The 11,027-nt window shown below is 43.0% G+C and overlaps 1 protein-coding gene across 1 annotated transcript in view; it reads right to left on the bottom strand.

The window, feature by feature from the left end:
• The window catches only part of Nmt (N-myristoyl transferase), a 32,290-nt gene extending 22,549 nt beyond the window's left edge, over positions 1 to 9,741 (bottom strand). Inside the window, exons 1-5 of the mRNA XM_077660048.1 lie at positions 9,392 to 9,741; positions 7,078 to 7,138; positions 6,023 to 6,170; positions 3,382 to 3,515; positions 2,840 to 2,931 (exon numbers count right to left, since the gene is read on the bottom strand). Coding sequence (XP_077516174.1) covers positions 2,840 to 2,931; positions 3,382 to 3,515; positions 6,023 to 6,170; positions 7,078 to 7,138; positions 9,392 to 9,558 — 602 coding nt within the window. The 5' untranslated portion in view covers positions 9,559 to 9,741. The remainder of the gene's footprint in view (positions 1 to 2,839; positions 2,932 to 3,381; positions 3,516 to 6,022; positions 6,171 to 7,077; positions 7,139 to 9,391) is intronic.
• Positions 9,742 to 11,027: the final 1,286 nt, after the last annotated feature.

Consider the following 11,027-nt stretch of genomic DNA (forward strand, 5'->3'; position numbering starts at 1 on the left):
CAGACATTCGTCCGCCCTCAAATTGAATACGCATCTTCCATTTGGTCACCTCACCAACAGTACCTAATTAATTCCCTAGAGCGCGTACAAAATCGTGCCGCTCGCTTCATTTCTCGCAACTATTGCCGACATTCCAGTATAACTAACATTAAGGCTTCGTTATCCCTTCCATCCTTAGAATCTCGCAGAACAATAGCACTTATCTGCCTCTTCCATAAAATTGTTTACAGCCATCATTCCTTCACACTACCCCTTACAAAACCAGCCCGCACATCTCACCGATTGCATAATCACCTCAGTTTTAAGCGCCTTTCGGGAAGGACCACTGCATTCAACTCATCAGCCCTGCCCCGTGCAATCATTTATTGGAATAGTCTTCCTGATAACATTGTTCACATCTCAGATCATGTTATTTTCAAAGAAAAAATAAGTAGCATTTTCGTCTGAAGTGTGTTCTGTAGTGCGTTTTTCAATTTAGTTTTTCAATTTAGTTCTATTTTCTGGTTGGTTGCTTGTTCTTTGTATAACGATGTTAAAAATAACCATGTTCTACTTGCTTCTTTTTCCCACCCCAGTTATGTAACCCCCCTCACATAATACTCCAGTCGGAGCCCGTGAGGTATTTGAATAAAAGAATACCGGCAGCACACCGCTCCGCTGGGTGTCGCTAGCCCTAGCCCACTCAAAGCCGTAGCATACGGTGCTTTGAAAGAAGCCACCATCCATCATAAGAGGTATAATTCTGTTGTGGGTACACTATAAATGCAATTATATCTCAATTAAAATTCGGGTGCAGTTGATTTCTGCGTCGCCTTCAGAAGAGAAGCAGGCCACGTGAGAGCTGCTGCTAGCCTTCAGTCAGCTGGGCTGGCTTCACCAAATGACAACCTCTGCACCAAATGCTGGCTCCCCCGCATAACAGCGCTGTTGCATTGAAAATAAACACACCAGCTTAAGCACACCACCTCGTCAAGCAGTTTTAACACATTAGTGTTGCCAGCAGGCGTCCAAGGCAGCGCAGCCGACTCAGCTTGTCTGGCTTCGTGCATGAAAAGCAATCGCGGACACATCGTCAGGAGAAGCGCCATTTGCAGGAAAGCAGCGCGCAATTTGGTAGTATATCCAATGTTTCACTGAATGGGAGTTAAGTAAAGATGAAGAACACTGCTACACTTTTGCATGGGATATGTAAGAGGATATTAATGCGACAGCGTTAAGGGTCCCGCGTCGCAGAAAAGCCATCATTGTCATCGACCATGACCGAAAAATCTCGATGCAAGCAAAGAATTAATAAAATGGAGCTGAAAAGAAAATTAGGTTTGGATGGAATCAAACCCAGGCCCTTCGGATTGCGAGACGAGCACACTACTCATAAGCCATAAAGGCTCGTTGGTTCATGCTGAATAAAGGTGGACCTAGTGAATATATTGTGGCCTTTAACTAAGTGAAGTGTTTTGAGACATGTAGTGATATGTGCATGAGTAATTATGAGTATGCTAATTATAAATTAGGGTGTTGTGTGAGAGTTAAGTAGGCGATGCGAACGAGACACGATAACGCTGTCCTGTTCTACTCTTAAAGGCAAAGCTTAAGCATCCCCAAATTTCTTTTCGGACAGCTCGATATAAGCAATAATTCGATATCCAGGTTCGATATATTTGGGATCGACTGTATTCAAAAATCAGGTGGTGCATGTCAACATACATAGATGCAATGCGGAAAGTCACAGTGATACATATCTTTATATCATCCAGGAAGAGACAATGGCCAAGGCTGAATTTTTTGTTTTGCTAGTTTTGAGGCTGTAGAAGCTTGGGCAAGTTGGTGTGACATGGTTTTTCATCAGCGCCGTGTCTGTGCACTTGTCACGTCCTTTGTCCCCTGCGCTGCTAGTTTTGAGGGCCACCCGACTTTCAGGCTTCCAAAAGGAACTGGTCCCACCATAGTAGTGCGTGTACGTGTACTCTCGCTGGTGCCAACTTACCAAGTAGATATAAAATACACAGTGGCGCAGTTTTTATCACCCCCACTTCATTAAAGGTTGAAGCTCCCTATGAAAGGAAGTTCCTGGAAGTGCAAACTACCAACAGTGCTATAGGAGTTCACTTTTCTCATCAAATCAAGCTTCCGGTTGATTGTAGACTCATACTCCTTTCACTGGGATAACATCAGTGTACAATGCACATTCCCCCTTTTCTCTGACTGTCGATATCTATGCGTTCCGCTTTACCAAACCTGCATCATGTACTTGTTCTTCAGTCCTCTCTGCTTAGCTTGAACTCTTGAGCCATGACTACCCGTCAGAATTAAGCCTCTGTTTTATGAAAGGAGATAAGTGCTCTGAAATGTGGTGAGGTGTTGCTCCAAGTGACCGAGGTGAGGGCCTCTGAGCCCTAAGCAGTGTAACAAACATTTATTGTAACAGTTAATGGCAGTACGTGATACCAAGCATGCAAGTTTACCTAAAACATACCAGAGTAAAATTATATCAGAAATGCAAACTCCTGTAACTCCTATAGTCACTTTCTGGCGGTTAACAGATGAGGGCTAGCCGTCAGCTCTGGCATCAAATATCAGCAATGCTTTGCTATTTATAAGCCAGTTACAGCAGTTTGTTTTCACTGACACAGTAGCATTGCAATCTGCAGGCATGCACATTTTGGGCCATCCAACATGCTGAATTTTAATAACAAGGGGCCACCAGGGAGTTTCGCAAGTGGTGCTATCAAAGAACCTGGGATGCATGAAGGGTACTTCACAGCACCCTCAATGAAAACTGTTTTCGATGCAATCGCGGCCAAAAGACCGGCACTCAAAACAGTTGCAGTAAAAGCCTTACCACTTGAGAAATTCAGGGGCATAGTCAAAGCGGAACATGTTGTCATCGTCCTCTACGTAGTTTTCATTGAGTAGTTGGTACAGCTCCTTGAGCTAAAGTGCAGTAGAACATGTGAAAAAGAAAACAAGGCAGGACAGTGAGTGGATTGATCACCAACATAATAAAAAAGGTGGTATGAAATCTTCAGTAAAACTAGATTCTGGGCAAGTTGATATGAAATAAACTAGACCACAATGCCACACTTAACCAAACCACAAGCTGAGTTCAAATGTCGGCACCAGCTTTAACTTTATTTTAAAAAAGGAAAGAAATAATCTACCTTTAGCAAGTTAAACAAGCACAGAAAGCAAGAAGGGAAAAGAGACAAGCTAGAAACCAGAAACCAACATTTTTGAAAATGATCAATGATGGAAATTACCAAAAAGTAGACAACAAAATTACTGGTTGTCTACTAAATAAACTAGACATCTAAATATGCACTGAAAATCCAGCCTTTAATAGCAGCCGTAGAAATTCAAAAGATATATAAACTCTGCTCTTACTATGGCTGGGTTGTTGATGTCAAGGGTGTCCCAGGTGAAGTCAGCAGGCAAGGAGTATGGCTGATCTCGGATTTCTTCAATCGGCTTGCTTGACTCAATCGGTTCATTGACATCATTGGCACTTAGTTTCTCATCTACAGGGCAACAATGAAATGAGACAATTGCTGCACCTACTTGCACTGAACAAATACAAAAAAGGAATTGCACTCAATTAACTGAAAAGTGCCTCACAGCCATCCAACATTTGTGTAGCACTCCAGCAGATAGCTCCAACACTGCAGCTGCTCGGAAAGACCAGCAATGGCTAGTAGATTCCACGAGCTCTGAATTACTCTATGCAATAACACAAATGTAGTGTGCATTCAGGCCAAACAATTTTTTCTCACAACTTCATATTTAGAGCACCTGTGAAGATTTAACTTCTGTTTCAAATGGAGCAAAGAATAAGATGTTTAAATGTCACAAGGCCATTCAACAAACAAGCATATTCTCAAATCTTTACAGAATGCACTCAATTATTTAATTTTTTGTGCTATGCCAAAAAATATTCTCAAGCAGCCACAAAAATTAGTTGTCTGCAGTAAGAAAACTCGACCACCTTCACTGTGGTCAGTGTCTACTCTATGAATTTCAGATGTCACAAGGACTGTAGTGGACAAATGCTGAGTGAAACATTTATTAGTGTGATGCCACTACATGTATTGATCATTCAAGGACTTTTTGATTCTGTATGAAAGCCCTTAAAAGCATTCTGTATGAAGCCTGGCATATCTCAAAGTGAAGCGCGGTCTCTTTTCTGCCACCTTCTGATTTACTAGAGTCATTTAAAAAACTCCCAGCCTTCTGATAGAGGGAGGAAATTCTTCCATTCAAAAATCATCACAGCTGTCACTGAACTCAGGCAAGTCTACATTTTGCAAAGTGAGAATGTCAAGAAAATTGCCATAACTGGCAATGATAGCAAAGCTTACATGCAGACTACTGGTTCCCTCTGGGGGCAAAAAAAAAAACACTAAAACACGTGTTAAGAGCCCACAAGTGGGTGCATCAGATGTCCAGCAGGAAGACAATGAAAGAGCAAGGAACTGCAAGGTTTCAAACACCCAAGTTTTAGAGGTGTTCACATGTCTAAAAGAAGCACAAAAGAGCTTGGCAGCCTTTGTACAACATTTAATTAGAACACCTGTTCTCTGAGACAACCATCAAAGGTCAAAACGAATCTGCAACCTTAACAGTACTTTCCTATTCTTTAATTTGGGGCTTCATTCTGAAATTAATATTATTTGGATAGTTTCATTTCCCACAGTGCAACACAGGGCAAGATGCCCCACTGCGTTCCCAGGTTCTGTTCCATTTCTGCCATGGTTTTCAGATCTTGGCCACTGTTACAAAGCACATTTCATCTTGCAGCAAAACTTCAATCCTCATATTCTTTATACGAGCCTCTATTCCTACCGCCCTGTGGCATGATTAACTTATAAAAATCACCTTAGGCAGCTTCAAAACGAGCCGCTTGAATAAGGTATATTTCTCTCTCTCTCTTAGACACAAGGCCTTTATTTCACAGGTACGCACTGCAGTGAAACAGTCAACATGAGAGAGGATGCAAAGAGAAGCAGTGAAGGAGAAGAGGGACTGCACCAAAGGGGAAGCAATGTTACGAACCACAATAGTGAGAGAGAGGATTACGCAAACCTATGCTTCGGGATGCACGACTTAAAAATAAATTGAAAGAAAAACAATGAAAAAGGAGCCACTGCCCTCACTGCTCAGCAGTAGCAGTGCAGCTAGAGTTGGCCACACACTGCAGCGCTCCAGAGTGTTAATGCAGATGCACTTTCTGCCCACCCAATGCGGTGATGTCTCCATGTGCATGGCAGTAAACAAGACTGCCAAGCACACCACAGGGAAATCAAGAGACGAATGCACTATCACAAAAATAGGAAGCCAAACAGACTAGTTGGAAATAAAAGCATTGCCACCCCACTGTGGGGCATAACTCAAGTCTACTCTGACACGCTGGCAGCAAGTCGATCTACATTCATAGCAAGTGGACCTTCATTTATGCAGACCTACATTCAGCCAGGGTAAAGCAAAACTGTTCAAAAGGAACACTGAAGAAGACTCCATCCAATTTTTGTTCTTAGTAAAAATGAATCGTATGGCTCTTGCGGGGCAAGACGTTTGTCTAGCAGTGAAAGACACACTATTCAATGCTGAGGAAATAGCATTTGGTTCCCGCCACTCAGCTCAAACTTGTGATGTCTACACCGAAAAGGGTCCTGTATCACTATTCTTGAGTGAATGGCAGTGTAGCCTTGCCTGTGAGATCCGTGCCAAAAAGTGCGCGAACGCATCACAAGCTCACTTGCAAGATGAGTCAGTGACGGCGATACCTTATAAAAGCTTAGTCTTAAGTGAAACTAGCATCTCTATCATTAGAATATGGTAATCTATTGATACAGGCCCAATTCAATATGTCCTCAGTGTCCCTTTAATGATGCTGGAGGAAAACAGGCCAGCCAGCAATACAAGAAGTATAGTCATCCCCCTGGAAACAGTAGTGCAGATACATATGCAACGAAGGGTGAAAAGGGGAACACAGCAACGAGTGCAGACTAACAGACCAGCCAGTGCTTACCTATCCTGGGCACTGGCTGTGTACTCCAGAACTGGTAGTGCTTGTGTAGGGCTTCCTCAGGCGTCTTTGCAGGGCCATTATGCAACACATTCAAGTTAAGCATCTCCATTGCCTTCTTGATGTCTTGTAGCTTTGACATGGGGAGGCCCTGCGATGTCAGGCATAACACTACGGTGTCAATTATAATGGTAGAAACACTGTACAATACGCATACTCTGCAAATCACATTGCATGCAGAAAACAAGATCACTCAATACCCTCCCTCGCAGCAGCTAGAGGCCATATGCAGCTGCCAAACCGATCATCAGGTTGCCATTATAAGGCAATCAGGACATGTGAACTCAATGGAAGTGTGGAGAAGATGGTCACCCAATGAAAGTCAGAGGGGCCATACACATTATGAAATAGTCATTTGTAGAAATGAAGTTTCTAAAGTGGCACAGCAAACGAACACTTCTCATGGAACAGACTTTGCAAAACAACTGGCCAACACGTCACGCCTGTTGGAAATTACGCATCAACATTGCCGAGTGACTGTGAATAAGAAGACCCATTCCTTATTGTCAACAGCCTCGTTCTTACCCAGCTATGACAAAAGGCCTCAAGTGCAATCTAATACAAGTTGACGCATGCAAGGCATGCCTACACTCTGTGCTCATGATTAGTATAATAACATGGCTCACAGTCATGTCCACTGCCACTCGAGAATCGGGCAAAGTTAGAAATCATTATCCCCTAGAGACCACTTCAGAGAATAGACTGTATTTCGAATGCGGGCACCTAAAAGATATGCCGAGCATATGGCAAAAAAAAAAAAAAGAAAGAAAGAAAGGCCAACTTCAAGAGCAAAAATCTGGTTTGAAGCCACTGTGTCCAAGAAAGCCTCAGAACTAATTCACTCAACAAGACAGCAACAACGAAGCATTAGAGCTTAACACCTAGTTTTCAGCGCACTATATGACACGAGATATTTGATTCAGGCCAAAAATGCATAACGACCACTGTTATAGCAGATGTTTTAAAACAAAGCAGAAGCTTATTATTGCGGCACTTACTTTTAAGTCGTCTCCTTCTGTATAGAGGCCACTTTTATTTCTGCTGGTTTCATTTGGTGGACTGCCAAAAAATGTGCAAATGCATGTAAAGCATATTCAGTGAAGAAAGTGGGCTCCCTGTTTTTACACAAGAAAACTTCCTAACAAAGAAAACTTGTACATGGGAGACACAAAATAAAAAAAGTTTGAGCCAGGAGCAAATCTATAGGAATGGCTAGCTGATAGTAAGAGGACCCAACTTTGTCAAGAACAGTCCACCTCTGTCAAAAATGGACACTTGAAAAAGAAAGGTCTACTTATAGACACACTACGTCATTCCAACTGCAAGGTGGCCCAGAATTCAAAGAGGCATCTGCATAGTTTAGTGGTCTTGCCTAGACAAAACCAAAGCACACAATGTGTAGTTTTGCCACACAATGTGCAATTCAAGATTGATGCAGTGCAAAGGGGTATACTAAGCTTAGCTAGATGGAGAGAATTGTGTCCCAAGAAGGCCAATATGTCATTTTTACTGAGAGCAAAGCTTGAATTAAACCCCAAAGCTATACGAATGAGTGAAGGACATGTGGCAACACCCATGGTGAATTCTTTAACTGCGGCCAGTAACAAGCATTCCTGCTGGACACAACTGGCCCACTGATTTATCATGCTACACTGCATAAGCAGGCTAGTGCTGCTGCAACAGAATAAAAGCAGCATGGCGAGTGCTGCCAAGATACAAGAATGCAAAGTGTCACTCACTTCACATGCTGTGCACAGCAATTTCATTACAAGGATCATCAGTAAAGAACTGCAAGGATCATCACTCTAAATTGAGCACTATTTCATGGTGCGTACTGTAGCTGATTGGTAGGTCCAGCAGTTTCATTTCTTACTTATTTTATCTGATTTGCCATAGCACAGAATATCAAATCAAATCAAGCTTGGTGAATGATGTCACATTCCCCAAGCTGCACAGGTTGTGAATGATGAAAAGAATCGAGGGCTTAATTTGTGATTTTCTCTGCAAGAGAACAATCTTTCTGCACAGAAAAGACACTGGTAGAGTTCTCAAAGGATAATCCAGCAGTCTAATATAACTTCCTTGCTTCTGTACAGCGTTTCTTTAAGATTAAATAAAAATCACTGCCACACAGCAATGACCACAAGAATCCCCCAGATATGTCTATCGAATGACGTTCACTGGTGTGTACGTCATTAACGCAAACAACACAGCATCTACCTTGAAGATTTATTGTGTGGCCGTCAGTGCAAAGATGTGCACACGTCTCAAACGGCTCCGCAGGGCTGTACAAAACCACCTACAGCAATACAATCTACAGGAAACGTTTTTCCTTTGGACTGAAACACTACTGAATGACTCCGGCAATGAACCCTGACAGAGCAGAAGGCACAATGTCAAAATAGTTGATAAGAACATTTTGTCAGCCAACAATATTGAAAATGGAAGATAATCTTTCAATGCTGCAATGTGAGCGAATTAAAGTGCAATGTCTGTGTGTCTGCACCTAGACTTGTTCTCCTCAGGGTGATCTATGCACGCTAGTTTGCTGCGTGGTAAGCACAATCTGAAATGCATTACGCAGTTAGCCAGTGCCTAACTGCTGCTTTAACAGAGAGTGCACCAAAGATTGAGCAAAAATTCGAAAAACATCTTACATATTTACGTCTTCACAGACTTCGCCTTTGTGGCAGAACCATCCCAAAGCCAACAACACACTGCAGAACTTAATGATCAGACCAAAGTTCCCACAACAAAACCGCGAAGCAAATGATGCGCTTCCAGACAACCGCAGCTGCGAGAATTGTGAGGTTGGATAAATATAATCCAGAAATAAGGAGAGGAAGGAGTCCTCCGCAAGGCCACGAAGGCACTGTGCTTTGGTGTTACAATGAGCCAATATCTTGACGTAGAAATGCAGCGCGCCAGTCGGCACACATGCTAGGAAGGTAGGAACCGTTAGTTAATGCAGCACTATGCGATCACGGGCTATTTGAAAAACGGAAGTGCTGATCGCGACACACGCGAGGGAGCTTCTAGCGCCGCATGGGAGTTTAACGCAATTATCGGCTCGCACGAAGTGTTTCCCAGCTTTCAAAAGGCAATAATTTAATCTAAACACATGACGAAGTTAGACACGGCCCGTCTGGCCGCCAAGGCACGAAAGATGCGCAATACGAGGAAACGCGTGGGACCACGCCGCCCAACAGATGATCAGCCGCAGCGTGCGAAGTCATGGTACCGACACAGTGCCGCTAGCGATCTTGCGCCAAAACTCGGATGAAAGCGAGCAAGGGCTTCTCATCGGCCCACCTGTTAACATTCTCGGAGTCGCCACCAACTTCCTCTTTGGCCACTTCCCCGTTGGTTGGGGGGCTCGGCGGCTGCTCGCCCTCGCATGACTCGCCGTCTCGGCTGGCGTTCTCCATGGCCTCCCCGTTGCGGGCTCCACCCCGATCCTCGCTCGGATGCGACAGCATGCGGCCGTCTGATGCGTCCGAAAGTTTCGACTATTGTCTCACCAACCACAGCAACTTTCTCACAACATTGCTGCCTAATGGACTTAGGAAGGCACCCAGCAATGAACCCCTAGGAAACGAGCGCAGAAAAAACACACAGGGTATCGATAGCGATTAAACATGGAAGGACAAGCGCAATCAGCCAGAGAATTGTGTATTAACCACAGTTTAGTATCAAAATTAAACTGAAAAAATAAAGTTTAAATAATTCTATATTTATCTTACCACGTTAAATTAACACGTTATTGGTGCAGTGAATTTATTTGTTTTTTATTATTATTAAGATTTTTAAAGTTTCGGTTAGCAGACTGCCGCAGTTTCGGAGTTTTCACTTTTATGCAGAGTTATTTTTTAGTTCGCATAAGTTAGAAGAAAGGAATGAGAAATAAGGAAATATAGTTGTGGAAAGAAGTAGCCTACATTTCAGTGCAGTCCAGGCAGAGTATCCACTTTAAATTGAACGATCAATAAAACTTCGTGGCTTTGGTGAACACCGCTCAGCCGGAGATCTACAACCTACGTACGTAGGCTACGTACCGACACAACGTGCTGATCCTTCAAGGAAATAAAGCAAAAATTGTCTCAACATACGCGTCTTTATTAAATTGATAAATACCAGACAGCACCGAAACATTACAACAATGTCACATTTTTGTTTCGGTCAAACGTTAGTTCAGTGGTCTTAAAAGGACTATATAGGCACCAGATATTTGCTTTTACGTTTCCTTCTTTCAAACGATGCGTTAGAGATAGATGTGCTACATGGAGCACGGCGTGGTATTCACATACGACGGCTAAATAATTTATAATTAAATTTCTTCTTGACGTTGTTTCGGTTTCATCAAAACGACAACTTTAAGTTACGTGAGGCACAAAAAAAAAAAAAGACATCACTGCTAATACGTAGCAGTACGTAGTACGTCCAGTGTTGTAATTATAGCTCCTGAAGCAGGTTGAGCGGTCGAGCTGAGCGCCGTAACCACTGAGCCACCGCGGCGGGTAGGCGAATACCACGCGGTGATCCCTGTATTATAATGTCTAACGCATCATTTTGGAAATGGATGTGAAGCTGGAACCAGCGCATAATCCTGCTGGATAAACTGCAATGTGACCCAGTATTTTGTATCGTAGTGTACTTTTTAATCGCGGCTACTCTTGCAGGTGGCTGCGAGGTATCCTTGGTAGGATGAAGTGTTTTATTTAAAAGCATGCAGATTTGAAGACCGTTCGCATATATAGCAAACAGCATGTGAAAAAAAAAATGTTTTTCAGATATGCACTAGAAAGTCCAAATATACTGTCCTGTGGACGTCATCTGCGGGACACTTAAAGTGGGGACATTCGACGTGTATCCCTGCCCCGAGGTCCATGTCGGTGTAAATAAACTCTTCTCTCTCTATCTCTCATGGAGATACGACCAGGGACTAGGA

The sequence above is a fragment of the Amblyomma americanum genome, chromosome 3 (assembly GCF_052857255.1).
Source record: "Amblyomma americanum isolate KBUSLIRL-KWMA chromosome 3, ASM5285725v1, whole genome shotgun sequence".
NCBI classification, from domain to species: domain Eukaryota; kingdom Metazoa; phylum Arthropoda; class Arachnida; order Ixodida; family Ixodidae; genus Amblyomma; species Amblyomma americanum.